Here is a 16,282-nt window from a genome sequence, read left to right as displayed (position 1 = left end):
TATATTCCAGAGTATTTTCATTGACCCAAATGAAACCCCATACCCACTAGGAGTTACTCCCCATTCTTTCCTCCCCTCAACCCCAAGCAACCAGTAATTTATTTTCTATATCTGTGGATTGGCCTATTCTGGATAGTTCATATAAATGGAACTATACGATATGGAGTCTTTTGTGTCTGGCTTCTTTCACTTAGCATGTTTTCAAGGTTCATCTATGTTTTAGCATGTTTCAGTACTTCATTCCTTTTTATGACTGAATAATATTCCATGGTATGGGTATATCATATTTTGTTTATTCACTCATCAGTTGATAGACATTTGGATTTTTTCCTCTTTTTGGCTATTAATAATAATGGTATGAACATTTTTATATACAGGTTTGGTGTGTACATAGCTTTTCAGTTCCCTTGGGTATATACCTAGGAGTGAATTGCTGGTATGGCACATATTGTGAACTAATGGTTAACGTTTTGAGGAAGTACTTGAGAAATATTGCCAAACTTGTCTACAGCAACTGTACCACTTTACATTTCCACTATGTATGAGGGTTCCAATTTCTCTACATCCTCTCCAACACTTATTATTGTTCATATTTTTTATTATAATCACCCTAGTGGGTGTGAAGTGGTATCTCATTGTGGTTTTGTTTTCTTAATTTTTTTTAAAGATTTTATTTATTTATTTGACAGAGAGAGAGAGAGATGGCGAGAGCAGGAACACAAGCAGGGGGAGTGGGTGAGGGAGAAGCAGGCTTCCTGCTGAGCAGGGAGCCTGATGTGGGGCTCGATCCCAGGACCCTGGGATCATGACCTGAGCCAAAGGCAGACGCTTAACGACTGAGCCACCCAGGCGCCCCTCATTGTGGTTTTGATTTGCATCCCTCTAATGACTAATGATGTTCAGCATCTTTTTGTATGCTTTTGGTTATTTGTATATCTTCTTCTGTGGATTCTTTCAAATTTTCCTCTGTCTTTGATTTTCTGTGGTTTATTTTTCTGTAGTTTGAATGTTCTATAGTTTTCTACAACTAGCTGTAGATTTTTTTTCAGTATTTATCCTGCCTGGTGTTCTCTGAGCTTTCTGGATATGTGGTTTGGTGTCTGCCATTAATTCAGAAAGTTCTCAGCCATTAGTACTTCAAATATTTCTTCTGTGCCTTTTTCTTTCTTTTTCTCTGGTATTCCCATTTTACATACTTTCTTATTGTTCCAGTTCTTGTTATTTTTGTTATTGTCCCATGGTTCTTGAATATTCTGTTCTTTTTACCCCCACTCTTTTTTCTCTTTACTTTTTAATTTGGGAAATTTGTATTAAACATATCTTCAAGCTCATTGATTCCTCCCTTGGCTATGTCCTGTCTACTGATAAGCCCATCAAAGGCATTCTTCATTTCCATTATGATGTCTTAAATTTCTAGCATTTCCTTTCAATTCTCTCTCAGAGTTTCCTTCTATTTGCTTACATCATTCATTTCTTCTTTCACGCTGCCCTCTTTTTCCATTAGCATCCTTAGCACATAACCATAGTTATTTAAAATTTCCAGTCCCATAATTCCAAAATCTGTGCCATATTGAGTGTAGTTCTGACGCTTGCTTCATCTTTTCAAACTTTGTTGCCTTTTATCATGCCTTGTAATTTTTTGTTGAAACTGGACATGATGTAGAAGGAACTGAGGCAGATAGGTCTTTCATGTGAGATTTTATGATTATTTGGCTAGGAGTTAGGCAGTGTTTACCGTGTGCTGTAGCTGTGGTATTGGAGGTTAAAATTTCCTCTAGTGCGCTTGTTTTTGTCCTCCCTGTTGTCTTTGGATTTCCCTAGAGACTCCTTCTTAAATAGGGCCTGAAGCTTGCAGTTCTTTTAGCTCTGATTCCTGTTATTATAGAGGAGCTCTATTGATGTGATGATAAGGTGTGGGGGAAGAAGAACTATTCTATAGTCCTTTTAATGAGCTTGTGTCCTTGGGCTGTGACTTTCACAAATGCCTCTGAGCTTTTCTTCCCCACTTCCCACCTTAGCCTTAGGACAGGAGGGCTAGATATAGCTGAAGCTGGATATTTTCCTTCCTCCATGTCAGTTAGGCTTTAGTAAACCCAAGTTGGTTAGGCTCTAGGAAAACAGTTTCCCTGGAGGGCAAGACTTGCTAAGGAGAACAGAGAGACAGCTCTGTGCATCATTCAAATTGGTTATGTTTTCTGTCCTCCTGCTGGAAGCATGAGGAAATTTTCTCTGATCTTCACAGTGAGAACCTAGTGGGGGGTCCTAATTCTTGTCAAATGAGAAAGTGGATATATACCTTATTTGGAGAAATACCTGTTCAAATACTTTCTCCATTTTAAAATTGGGTTGTCTTTTTATTTTTGAGTTGGTGAGAATTCTTGATATAGTCTGGGTACAAATTCCTTATCAGCTATATGACTTTCTCCCATTCTGTGGATTGTCTCTTCATTTTCTTAATGGTGTGCTTTGGATCATGACAATTTTACAATTTTGTTTAAGTCTAAGTTTCCTTTTGTTGTGTATGCTTTTGGCATCATATCTAAGAAACCATTGTTTAATCCAAGGACAAATTTACTTGTGTGTTTTCTTCTAATAGTTTTATAGTTTTAGCTCTTATATTTAGGTCTACAATCATTTTAGTTAGTTTTCATATGTGGTATACGGTAGGGGTCAACTTTATTCTTTTACATATGAATATCTAGTCCTAGCATCATTTGTTGAAAAGACTTATCTTTCCTCATTTAATTTTCTTGCCATCCTTGTCAAAAATAAATCTACCCTAAATGTAGGTTTACTTCTGGCCTCTCAGTTCTCTTCCATTGAACTGTATTCTTATGCCAGTATCACACAGACTTGATTACATTGTAGAATTTTTAAAATCAGGAAGGAAAGCCCTCCAGCTTTTCAAGATGATTTTGGCTATTCTGAGTTTCTTAAATCAGAGCAGTATTTGCATCTTAACAATATTAAGTCTTCAAATTCATGAATATGTGATATCTTTATTTAGGCATTTTTAGATTTCTCTCAATGTTTTGTATTTTCCAGTATATAAATCTTATACTTTTTTTTTAAAAAGATTTTATTTATTTATTTGACAGAGAGAGACACAGCGAGAGAGGGAACACAAGCAGGGGGAGTGGGAGAGGGAGAAGCAGTCTTCCTGCTAAGCAGGGAGCCCAATGTGGGGCTCGATCCCAGGACCCTGGGATCACGACCTGAGCCAAAGGCAGACACTTAATGACTGAGCCACCCAGGTGCCCCAGTCTTATACTTCTTTTGTTAAATCTATTTCTAAGCATTTTTTTCTTTTCAATGCTATTGTAAACAGAATTATTTTCTTAATTTCTTATTTAGATCGTTTCTTGATAGTGCATAGAAATACAACTAATTTTTGTATACAATTAATTTTTAAGAAGATTTTATTTATTTATTTATTTATTTATTTATTTATTTATTTATCAGAGAGAGAGAGAGAGAGAGAGCACACACAAGCAGGGGGAGCAGCAGGCAAGGGGAGAAGCAGGCTCCCCACTGAGCAAGGAGTCTGATGCGGGAGTCGATCCCAGCACCCTGGGATCACAACCTGAGCCAAAGGCAGACACTTAACTCACTGAGCCACCCAGGCATCCCTACAATTAAATTTTGTATACCAGTCTTGTATCTTGTAACCTTGCTCTACTCATTTATTAGTTTTAATTTTTTTTGGTGGATTCTTTGGTAATTTCTATATATATGAGATCATGTTACTGCAAATAGTTTTACTTCTTCCTTTCCAATACAGATGTCTTTTATTTCTTTTTCTTGTCTAATTACTCTGGTGGAACCTCCAATGCAATGTTGAATAGAAGTAGTAAGAATAGACATTCTTGTCCTGTTCTGGTTTTTAGAGACAAAGCATCTAGTCTTTTACTTTGTTTTATTTTTTGAAGATTTATTTATTTGAGAAAGAGAGAGGGAGAGCGAACGAATGGGAGGGGCAGAAGGAGAAGGAGAGAGAAACCCACGCAGACTCTATGCTGAGGGTGGAGCCTGACATAGGTCTTGACCCCAAGACCCCAAGATCATGACCTGAGCTGAAACCAAGAATCAGAAGCCCAACCCACTGTGCCACCCAGGCGCCTCGCATCCAGTCCTTTAACATTAAGTATGATGTAAGATTTTTTTTTTTTAAAGATTTTATTTATTTGACAGAGAGAGACACAGCAAGAGAGGGAACACAAGCAGGGGGAGTGGGAGAGGGAGAAGCAGGCTTCCTGCTGCGTAAGGAGCCTCATGCGGGGCTCAAACCCAGGACCCTGGGGTCATGACCCAAGCTGAAGGCAGACGCCTAATGACTGAGCCACCCAGGTGCCCCAGCTTGAGGTTTTCATACATGTCGTTTATTATGTTGAGAAAATTCCCATTATTCCTACTTTATTGAATGTTTTTATAATGAAAATATGTCAGATTTTGTCTAACGCTTTTTGTGTGTCTACTGAGATTACCATGTGGTTTTGTTTTTTATTTTATTGATATGATATGTTGTATTACATTTACTTGCTTTTAGAATGGCAAACCAACCTTATATTCCTGGGATAAATACCACTTGGTAATAGTGTATGGTTCTTTTTCTGTGTTGTTGGATACAGTTTGCTAGTATTTTGTTGAGGAATTTTGCATCTAAATTCTAAGGGATATTGATTTGTGTTTTTTTTTTTTCTTGTGAGGTCTTTTTCTGGTTTTAGTATCAGGGATAATACTGGCCTAGATAATACTGAGTTAGAAAGTGCTGTTTTTAACTGTTTTAATTCATAGACTGGTTTATCAGCTTGATCAAATGGGTATTATCTACTTGTTTTAGGTATCTGAATCCTAAGTGTCTGATAATGAGTACCACACAAAAGTGACATTCAACAGTTTGATTGAAATCTGGTACAGAACAGATCTAATAAAAAGACTTTGGTAAAACTAAAAGTAAACTAAGTCAAACTGAAACGAATTGAAAATTTAAAAAAGAGACAGAATTCACAAAGCTATTAAACCTTTCCATGTAATACAATTTCTATAAATTTTATAATTATATTTTATTGAGAAAAACACATTTTTGGTGAATTGATAATTTTATCAAATTGGATTTTGGTGTCAAGCTGCAAGTTTGATAAATTTGAAAAATTTGATAAATTGACTTTTGGGTAGCTTGGTTGTTGGATGAATTGTCTTCAGTAAATATATTTTCAACTAATTGCCTTGTGCCTGGATGCAGATAAGGGTCAGGAGGGTAGAAATTGAGAAGACCATGCCTGCAGCCTCCATCTTTTTTTTTTTTCCAGTAAGTATGAGGTGAAGTTAAGTGCTATTAGCAAGAGATGAAGGTTACATAAAGAGTTTAAGAAAAGCAGAGAAAATTTGCAGGAGTGAAAGAGATGACAGGATTGAGCAATCCAGGTTTGTTGTGTTCATGGTCCAGCTCTGTTGGTTCCAGTTCCAACAGTTGTATGATATTTTTTCTTAAGAGCTCTCAGTGATGAGGGCATAGGAGAAGAGAAATCTGGGATTAGTAGGTAGGTAGGAGAGAAAGACATGGGATTGTATAGGAACTGTCATGAAAACAGATGAAGTATTGGATCATGACATCCAGGCTGGGCTGAAAAGGAAGAAAGTCCTGTTATACAAAGGGAGAGAGAGCTCAAAGGACTAGAGCTACAAGATGCTGAAAGTTTGATATGTGTGCAAGGGGATGAGAGAGCCAGAGGCAAGAAGCTGGATTTAGAGAGTGAGCTTCTGGAGGGTAAAATATCAGGGGTAAAGTAGATCTGGTCATGAAAGGGTCAAAGGCCTGGTAAAGAGAGTGGGCTGGAAGGATGAATTTCAGGAGAGAACAATGAAGAACTGTGGGGTCAGAGTCTTGGATGGAGCATCCAAATGGATAAAATGGTAGTAGGTCTTGGGATGGTGAGCAAGACTCTGGACCTAAGACTTCACTGAATGTGTGAGTGATCAGAAGCTGTCTTCCCCCCTCTCTACCCCCAATCAGCCCAGCATGAATGACCCAGCCTGTTATAAAAAAAGGTTTGGGGAGAGCTGGTTCTCGTTGTTTGCAGAACTCCTCCAGAGGTGCTTTTGACCATCCTGTATTTGCTTCTATCTCTGCTACTTCCATGTTGACTTCTGAGTCATGTTTGAATTCATGATATTCTGTCTGTCTGCTCTAGCCCATCACTTTAGGTCTCTGACTGATTGAATTTAATAATTCATTTGTACTAGCATATTTTCTCCTCAAAGGCAGACATAGTCAAACCGCAAGCTTGCCAACTGACTTCCTTTAGGTTGTTGGGTCAGCAGGTGCTCTAGGCATGCCTTAGTAGCTTAGGCCAAGACCATCATAAGACCATGAGGAGAAGGTGGTACAACCAATGCTTTGAGTCCCAAAAGAGAAGGAGCTTTCAATAAAGGTAGAAGAGCCAAGGAACCCACAATGGGGAATGAGAAAGCTCTCCCCCGCCTCCTTTGCCCTCAACCCAAGGTTTTTTACTTTTCTCTCAATTTATATATACTCTTAAGTGTCACCATACCTAAGGCTTGGCAAAAGTACTTATCATAAAATTGTCTTAGTCTGTTCATAATAAAATACCACAGACTGGGTAGTTTATAAACAACAGAAATTTATTTTTCACAGTTTTGGAGGGTGGGAAGTCCAAGATCAAGGTGCTAGCACAGTCAGGTTCTGGTGAGGATCCTCTCTTCCTGGTTCATAGTTGGTGCCTTCTCAGTGTGTTCTCACATGGTGGAAGGAGCAAGGGATCTCTGTGGGGTCTTCTTTATAAGAATACTAATCTCATTCATAAGGGCTTCACCATAACCTAAGCACCTCTCAAAGGCTCCATCCCCTAATACTACCATATGAGCATCAGGATTTCAACACACAAATTTGGGTGGACACAAACATTCAGACCATAGCAAGAAATGAATACATTAACCTTCAAATTTTACTTTTTAAAATCTGCTTTCTTCTCAAGTTGCTGGTATATCTCTGCCCCGTTTCCCCTTTTCATTGTCACACTTCTCAAGTTTTCTTTAGGGTTTTTGCTTTTGCCTCTCTCAAGAGACTGCTCTATCAGAGGTCAACAGTGAACACCCTAATTTCCCAGTTCAATGGCCAAAGATACTCATTAGTCCATTATTCTGGAGCCTGGCCAACATTAGGTTCTGAGAATACAAAAATTATCTAGTGCTGCCCCCAAGAACTCAATCTACTGAGGGAGATAGACACAAATGGGTATTCTTGACACCCTCTTTGTCTGGATTTTGACACACCAATGTTCTAGTTGTAGTCCTTCTTATTACCCTCTTCAGATGGTTTCTCTTTTTCTCTCTGTCCAGCCTTTGAATGTCAGCTCTCTCGGATCTTCTTTCTTTTTCTTAAACATTTATTTATTTGAGAGAGAGAGCGAGCAGGGGGAGGTGTAGAGGGAAAAGAAGGGGGAGAGAATCTCTAGTAGACTGCCTGCTGCATGTGGAACCCGATGTGGGGCTTGATGCAGGGCTTGATGCAGGGCTCAATGCCAGTCTGACGTGGAGCTCCATCTCATGACCCTGAGATCATGACCTGAGCTAAAACTAAGAGTCAAGACGCTTGATGACTGAGCCACCCAGGGGCCCCTCTCCTGGGCCTTCTTTCTCTTACTGTGTATTTTTTGACTGGGAAATCTCATCTGGTATAATTGCTTCAACTCCCATGTATGTGGGTGACTCTCACATGTGTATTGTTAGCTTACACATATCCTCTGATCTCCAGAATAACTGTTCAAGAGCTCCTTAACAGAAATATGTCTACAACGAAGTTCAGCACAGTGATCTCAAATCTGCTTTTCCTCTGCTATCCTTGTTCTCTGTGAATGTAATTACTCTACCCAATTGCCCAGGTAGAAAGCTGGTGTCATCCTGGATTCTTATTCTCTTTACCTTGTGTAATCACACACAATGTCTAGTCTGTTCTGTCTCCTCTAAAGCTGTCTGGTCTGTCAGCTTCTCTCCATCTTCCCTGCCTCTGGCCTCATCTAGTCTTCCATCAACTCCCTCTGGATTCCTTAACTAGCCTCCTAGTTGGTTTCCTTGCTTCTAGTCTTGCCTCTCTAACCCATCTTCCACTCTGATGCACGAATGATCTTTCTGAAATGTAAATCTGATCCCTTTTCTCCCCATTTGAAAATCCTTCAGTGGCTTTCCCTGGTCTTCAGTATAAAAACTAAGCACTTTATCATGTCTTACAGGGCCCTTTGTAACCTGATCTTGCTTGGCTTTCCTGCTTCATTTCCTCCACTTCTTCCTCAAATACTAAATCCCAGCTGTACCAAATTACTTATTTGGAACTTCTCAACCACTCCATGTTGTTTCATAATTCAGTGCACTTATACCTGCAGATCTTGCTGCCTGTAATATCCTCCCAGCTGATTTCTCTCCCCCATGCTTAATGAATACCTATTCATTCTTTAAAATTTAGCCCTTGCATTGTTCCTCTGAAAAGTTCCACACTCACCTTTCTTGGTACTTGGTATGCCTGTGTGCATCACTTTCATAACTTATTTGTTTGAACTTGTTATACTTAACTATGTTATACTTATTTGTTTATGATCTTGTCCCTCCAATTGGCCTGTTGGATCCCTTATTTTCTATATTCCCATAGTGCTTTGAATAGAGAAAGATTATGCTTCCTAAATGGATTCGATAATTATTTTAGTGATTCCTATGCACAAAGACGACACTGTACTAGGTACTGTGTTGAATTTTGCAGGTTTTCTTGCCTCTCTTAAAGGCAATTTCTCAGTCTTCTTCATAGCTTCTGTATCCTGTCTGTCCCATAATGTCTGATCTCAGCCTCCTTTCCTTCTACGTATACACTCTGAGTCACCCCATCCATTTCCTTAGTTTTAATTGCCAACAACTCCCAAAATCTGTTCTCCCAGTGAAGAACTCTTGCCCAAGCTCCAGATGCTCTCAGGCATCTCAAACTCAGCACAGACAAAAACTAAACTATTTTTCCTTCTGGGACAAAAGAAAAAGATAAATGTAAGAAAGATTCTGAGATCATATTAAGGAAAAGCAAAGAGAAATTAAGTCAGAACAATGGCAGAAAGTTTTCAGCTATATCTTTAGGTACAGCTTTAGTATTTTGTATTTCTCCTTGAAGTGAATAGCAGTAAAACTTTAATGCTGTGCTTCTTGTGCTGGGCTACACAGTAGTGTGTCAAGGTATGTGTGAAGCCACAGCATAAACAAGCTCAGCTTCCTAGAGCATCGACTTTGACAGAAAGCTTGTATGTGTGAAATTTACAATATTTGACTTGTAAGAATGAAAACCATTTTTTTATATGAAACATATATTATGGGACAGAGTGTAAAATGTCAGAAAAGTTTAAACTTCTTTCCTCAAAATATAAGCACACAGACCATTTCTATTAAGGCAGCTCAAATTTAACTACCAAATTCATGTCCCAGGGTCAGAAGAGAGCTATAATATGCCCACGCATTTAAGGGCATAGAGAGGAAAAGCCTAAGGGTACAGACATTACCCAGCAGTGAACAATGGACAACCAGCATTGCAGGAAGTTCTTTTTCAGATGAAGTGGGAGGAAACCGGGGCAGGGAGGAATTACTGAGCCCAACCAAAATGCAGAGCTAGGCTGACAAACTTAGAACAACACACTGATTCAGTCAACAGACATTTATAGATGTCCATTTTGCCCACATTCTCTATTGTGTGGCACCAGAGTAAATTAGATGTGTCCCCCCACCCCCAAGGAGTTCACTATCTAGTAATGGGTGCTGAACAATGTAATTGTGCCATTGCTACAATGAAGGACGTTCAGCATGAAACTGGACCATGGGAAACATGCCTAGCATCAATTGGGGAAATTCAGAGAATACTTCACAAAAGATGCATCATTTCAAGCTTTTGGCTAAAACTTGGAAAATGTATAGGTGTCTTCTGCCTGTAGGTTGGCTAGAAATATTTCAGGAAGTTGGGATATGAAATGTGTGGGAAATGAATTAGACACACACATTCTTGACAGTCATCATGAGCATGTAAATCCCTGGAGAGCCCATTTCTTTAGTCTTGGTATACTCAGCAGTGTAGCTGAGCACTGTCACTGTATAGTACCATGTTTATTGGTTTTGTAAAGTTCAGCTAGAGTTGAATATGGACATGGCTTACTCCTCCTTACTTAATAAACATATATTGAGCACCTATGATGAATTTGGTCCTATGGTAGGAATAGAGTTATCCAGAAGATTGAGTCCTAGGTTCCTGGCTTTGGGAGCTCAGCTGAATGGAGTCAGTGAAGCAGACAAGCACTTGTAGGACAGTGTGATGAATGCTCTAATAGGCATATGCCCAGAGGACTGTAACTGCACTCAGGTGGGGACCTGGCCCTATTTGGAGGGTTGTGTGAAGTTTCGAGGTAGCCGCAAAAAAGTGATTTCTGAGGAGAGAATCGAATGATAAGTAAGAGGTAATGTGACATAGGGCAAGATATACCAGAGGCAACCTCATGTACAAAGGTCTGATATGTTTAGAGAACAAGTAGTTTCCTATGAAGGGTGGCAGCAAATAATGGTGGAAGAGGCTGAGAGGTGGCTGTGCCAGGCCATAGTATGCCTTTCTGTCATGAGAAAAATCTGGATTTTATACAGCAAAGGCAACGGTGAGTCACTGTAATAATGGTTCAGATCAATGTTTTTCAAAGAGCAGCTTGTAATCCATTAGTCAGTTGTAAAATTATTTTGGTGACTTGGGATTGGCATGTAAAAAATAGTAACTAGAAAAGAGTTGACAGGGTGCCTGGGTGGCTCAGTTGGTTGGGCGACTGCCTTCGGCTCAGGTCATGATCCTGGAGTCCTGGGATCGAGTCCTGCATCGGGCTCCCTGCTCAGCAGGGAGTCTGCTTCTCCCTCTGACCCTCTTCCCTCTCGTGCTATCTCTCATTCTCTCTCTCTCAAATAAAAATAAATAAAATCTTAAAAAAAGATTAAAAAAAACTTAAAAAAAAAGAGTTGACAGTATTAGTGTGCATCATATTTGTTAAGGTAAATAATGTTTTGTGATGCTTTTGTTTCAATTACATATATGTGAATAGTGTTCTAATGTAAAGAATTTTTTGATCTGTGGGTTTTGAGAAACACTAGTCTAAAGGTTCAGTGGCACAAATTAATACCTCAGATTATTTTGTAGCAATTAACAGAAAACCCAGTGCAAGTGGGAATAATCACTAAAGATTATTACTATAGAGTTTCTTCTAGTTATTCTGACCTGACATTGTGTCATCTTCAAACTAAAGCCCGTCCCCTATGGCTCTCAGAATAACATGCTATCTTATTCTTATCGTCAAGTAGACACCAGATTCTTATTGCTTCAAATTAGTTTAGGCCTGTCCATCCCTGAACCCATTAAGGGCAAGGGGATAGAAATACTAGGCCTCCCTTAGACTAATGAATGTTTGGGAACTAATTGCTGTAGCTGTAGGGAACTATGATGCAATGTGGCAAATTCAGTGCATTATGGAAATACTGTAGCAGGACCCAGGTTTACAAAGTAATGAATTTAGGTGTGGGGATGGTCAGAGGAGCCACCCAGATGCCAAAAGTCTGTGTATAAGTTGGGTAGATGAAAGGGGGAGAGTTCTCTGGGTGATAGAGACTGCATGAACAAAAGGTGATAAGGGGAGCTGTGTATAGGAAAAGTCAAAATAAGGACTTCCGCACTTCCTGAGCATAAAATTAGAGGCAGGGAAGTAAATGAATGGAGTAGTGAACAGATGCCTAGTCACCAAGGGGATCATGGTAAGGAACCAGGATTCTTTCCCCATAGGAAAGGAGGACGCACTGGAGATCATCAAGCAGAGAATTAAGACATGAGATTTCTATTACTTCATCTGCAGTGTGGAGGGAGGAAAGTTAGGAGGCTTTTACAGTAATCCAGGATAGAGATGTCTTGGATTTCAGGCTAGGGAGAGGTGACTGCAGATTTGAGAAATGTTATGGAAAGAAAAACAAGACTTGCTCATTTCACTGTAGAGTGAGTGTAAGTAAACAGTGCCTGGCTTTTGCAGTTGTCTCCTTTGGATATTGGGCTTATATTGTGTCACTGATTTGTTGAGGCTGGAGTAAATTTGTTATTTTTTGAAGAAGTGGACATAGCTGTCAACCTTGCCATAAAGAACCAGAACCCGAGACAGAGAGCCTTTGGTACTCCAGTGTATCTGGGCCCCTCTTGCGGGGGGTTGGAATTTATTAAAGAGGTGCTTAGATGGATTCGAGAGCATAGTGCACTCAAGTGAAAAGTTACCATTTATAGGCCAGATTAGAAAACTGATACATTATTGTGTATTTCCCTTATGCTATCCCTGAGCCTCTAGTAAACATTTTAGGACTCATGTAGTCTTTTATGGGCCAAAATATTAAAGATGCAGTGTCCCATGAGGCCATTGTGGCAGGAGAAGTGGTTCTTTAGATTGTGAGCTCCTTAATGGCAAAGGTTGTTTCTTCTCATCTCTAGATCCTTAGTATCTAGCCTAGGGCCTGACATACGCCAAACACTTGATAAAGATTGTATCCCTAGTGACTAAAATGATGCTAGATACTAGCAGATGCTTATTAAGCATTTAAGGAACTGTTGAAAGCCCCAAAGGGAGGTCTGTTTCTGGGGACTAAGAGGAAAAGCTATGAGAGTTGAGCCATAACCCACCTATGGTAATACTTAACAGATGTAGTTTTAATTTTAAAGAGTACTTTCTCGGGGTGCCTGGGTGGCTCAGTCAGTTATGACCCCTTCAGCTCGGGTCATGATCCCAGCATCCTGGGATTGAGCCCCGCACTGGGCTCCCTGCTCTGCGGGGAGCCCGCTTCTCCCTCTCCTCCCTGCTTGTACTCTCTTGCTGTCTCTCCTCTCTCTCTCTCTCAAATAAATAAAATCTTAAAAAAAAAAAAAAAGAAAAAAGAACTTTCTCTAGGAGTCAGGGATGACTCCCGAGATATCTAGCTGAGGTGAATGTTCATGCCAAGAGGACAGGAAGGGGGTGAATTTTGGGGAAGCATTCAGAATTGTAGGTTTATTGAATAAATGCTTTGAGTGTCTAGTATATGTCACTCAAAATATGTCAGAAAGAACTTTCTGGCAATAGCGTGAAGGACAAATTAGAGGGAAAGAGATGGGAGAATTTTGTTGGGAGCAGATGAATCTTAAGACTCAAGCAGCTGCAGTGAAAGAGAACAGAATAGCTCTGTCCCTTTAGCTAATATCTACCTGCTAGACCAGTGACCCCTTCCACCCTCACCCTTACTTTCTGACAATGGTTGGGTTTAGCAGGCCAAATAAACTCTGAAGGTCCAGCCTAAGATAAAATCTCTTCTTTTCACTGTACTAGAGATATGGGAACTGTCAGGCCTTGCTGCCAAGTGTTCAGGCAGGGATGATAGTTCCAAGTCTTCCATGACTACTACCCTAGTCAAACCTCTGTGTCTGAGGCATGGGCAGCCTGGCTGGGCTAAGTCTGGCATCACAATAATTAGTGGATATCAAGGAACTTCCTACTTCTCATATGCTCTGGCCATTCTGAAGCCGGATTTCCCTTTTCTGAGTTCCCAGAGAAGCCCAGTTTTGACAACAATAAAAACATCCAGGACATTCCCAGCACATTTAACTTCCTAACCCTCCTCCCACCTCAACTCTCTCTTTATTACCACACCCCCCACTCCCACTCCAAGAGGAAGAAGCTTATCCTTTACTGAATACTTCCACCCCCTTGGCCAGGAAGGTGGTACATCTGAGTTCTCAGATCCTCTCCTCTGAGGCCTATCTGGGGCTGAGGGGAGCACATGAGGGTAATATGTGATCCTGCCTAGAAAAGAGGAATAGCTGTAGTGTTCCTTGAAGTTTCCTAAGGTACCAGATTATTATGGAAGATTCAATTCTAGATGTTCAGTCAGCCTGTCAGGAAGTAATCTTTCTCTAAGAAATCCCAGGGGCTCAGTCTCCATGCTAGATGTCAAAAATCAATCACCTTTGGAGGCCAGTTTGGAATTATAGGATAAAAGCCCCATGAAAACTGGCATTAAGAAAAACAAAACTGCTAACCAAACACAACCCAGAATGAGAGCCAGAAACATAAGCAGTGAATTTACTAACCCACGGAGACTGAGCATTTGGATAGTTCTCATTCTCCAGAAATCCCAAGGGCAGAAAAAAAACAAACCCATATACATACATATATTCATACAAAGAATTTTATCTACTGCAAAGAGATGATTATCTGGCTCCCCAGAAGCTTCTTGTCTCCATTAAAACTGTCCATTAACAACTCTAGCTCCAGTTCTTCTTAGAGATTAAAAGAGCTCCAAAGGCCTGTGATCACGGGCATTGATGATCATGCCACACACCCTCTGGCTCCAGTTAAATCCCTGGTGTTTCAGCTGTGTGGGAGCTGTGGATGCTTGCTTTCTGGTCCTGCCGCAACCCTTGAAGCAGCTGGTTTAGAAGTGTAAGGTTGCTGTCTCTGCGAGGCAGGGGCAGGGGTGGGAGGCAGTTCCCTTTATACTCTATCACTGCCATCTTGGCCCGATCCTGCTTACTCCGATTTGGGATCTGCAGCATTCTCGTGTAGCCCCCATTCTGACCTTGGTACCGAGGGGCCAGTACTTGAAACAGCTTTGGGATCAAGTCTTTCTCCTAGAGGGGGAGAGTTATCCAGGTGAGAGCAGAATCAGGCACCACTGCGGAGACACATTTAACTTTCAGCACTTCCAAAAGTAGGGTCCAAACACATTCACGCAAAACTCTCCCATCCCCTAATGTGGTAGAGTCAAAGCTACACAGAAGGGTTACAGGCAATTGTGCAGGTTGATTCACCTAACATTCAACTAACTTAAGTCACAAGTTTCTAATTTAGTTCACAACATTTGTCTGTAAGTGAGTGTCTTAGCTTAATTCTGCCCAGTTCCCCCTTTCTCTAACAACCCCCTCCCCCACAGGGAGCAAAAGATGAGATTTGGGAGGGAGATACGATGCACTCACCGTAAGCCAGAAGTCAGCCATGCGCATGGCTTGTTCGTTGGTGTCTCCCAGCTTCCCATAGTCGATGAGCTGAGGGGACATAACATTACTGATCCAACCCGAGTGAGAAAGGAGGCGCAATCTTACTTCTCTAATGTGGGACCGCAACCCATTCATTCCACCAGCAAAGCATCCCTCTAATTAGGCCACTCCTAACTCCGCAGCTCTAACCAGTCGTCCATTTGAGGGGCCGGAGGAAAGGGGTCAACTCAGGGTACTAGGGGATTCAGACTTTGGGCGGGGATTGCCACGGTATCCCGCTTGTCCCCCAAGTCCAGCCGCATCTCAGGCCAGATGCTCTTGGAGGACAGAAGGATCCCGCCCCCAACTCACTCGCCTTGCGTGGCCCCGCCCCTCACCTTCTCGGCATAGCCCCTCATTTCGTCCACGCGCGCCCATGACGCTTCGATGCGTTCGTGTCGCACCAGGCCGGTAAGCAAGTTCCGCAACAGGTGGATGCGGGACTCCGGACCAAGGCCCAGACGGCGGAATACACGGCCATGGGAGATGGCGGCGGTGACGGACAGCCGCATATTTCTAACTTCTCTCCGCCCCTGTGAGGCCGGAACTGGAAACTCGAAGGGAGACGCCGAGGAGACGGCTTTGGGAGGACGCATGCGCCTTACCTAGGTGCGTGGTGGACGTGTTTGCGCATGAGTATCAGAGCCTGCCTCGTTGGCAACCTGGGGGAGGGCGGAGAAGAGGTGTTGGCTTCTTCCAGAGGAGGCCAGCGGGGCGGGCCTCGGGCACTCCTTGTCGCTCCGGGGAACCAGGCGCCCCCTAGTGTGGGACCAAGCGGTCGTCGAATTTCTCTTGGGCTGCGTCAGTCATCTTGTGGCCTCTAGGGCGACAGGAAGCGCCGCGGAGCCTGCTGGGAAAGTGAGTATCTGAGGGGAAGGCCCCCCCCTTCCGCGGAGGAGCCGAGGCGCTGTAGCCTGCGGCCCTGCCGAGTCCGAGCGGTGGCGAGCCCGCGTGTCTGACACCCTGAGCGTGTCTATTTGTCACAAAATTATTTCCCGTAATAATGGGGAAATGAATAACAGTGATGCTCAGAAAAGAAAAGCAGTTAACTGAACATTTTGTTTTGTTGAAGTACATATAGTAACCATCCCAGTTAGAAAGTACAGCAAAGGAAAAGTAATGGGTTAATACTTTTTAATTACATCCGTGTATTTTTTTTTTAAAGGTGAGAAACAT

General features: G+C 41.6%; 1 protein-coding gene across 1 annotated transcript; it reads right to left on the bottom strand.

Moving 5' to 3' along the window:
* Window positions 1-6,621: 6,621 nt before the first annotated feature.
* MRPL17 (mitochondrial ribosomal protein L17) lies at window positions 6,622-15,884 on the bottom strand. The gene is made up of 3 exons (XM_025894325.2): window positions 15,445-15,884; window positions 15,047-15,115; window positions 6,622-14,701 (listed from the first exon to the last, which is right to left on the bottom strand). Exons 1-3 carry the CDS (start codon window positions 15,700-15,702, stop codon window positions 14,426-14,428), a joined length of 603 nt encoding a protein of 200 aa, XP_025750110.1. The 5' UTR covers window positions 15,703-15,884; the 3' UTR covers window positions 6,622-14,425.
* Window positions 15,885-16,282: the final 398 nt, after the last annotated feature.

This window comes from Callorhinus ursinus, unplaced genomic scaffold (genome assembly GCF_003265705.2).
Source record: "Callorhinus ursinus isolate GAN/ISIS: 27379988/994484 unplaced genomic scaffold, GSC_fseal_2.0 scaffold49, whole genome shotgun sequence".
In the NCBI taxonomy this organism is placed as follows: domain Eukaryota; kingdom Metazoa; phylum Chordata; class Mammalia; order Carnivora; family Otariidae; genus Callorhinus; species Callorhinus ursinus.
The sequence above is the reverse complement of the archived record's forward strand: the minus strand, read 5'-3'. Positions and strand labels throughout refer to the sequence as shown.

Excerpts from the sequence above, each read along its gene's own strand:
- MRPL17 (XM_025894325.2), bottom strand. The coding sequence starts at position 15,702 with ATGCGTCCTCCCAAAGCCGTCTCCTCGGCGTCTCCCTTCGAGTTTCCA. Across the intron at positions 15,116-15,444 it reads TGAGGGGCTATGCCGAGAAG|CTCATCGACTATGGGAAGCT; the intron begins GTGAGGGGCGGG and ends ATGTCCCCTCAG. Across the intron at positions 14,702-15,046 it reads TGGCTGACTTCTGGCTTACG|GAGAAAGACTTGATCCCAAA; the intron begins GTGAGTGCATCG and ends CTCCCCCTCTAG.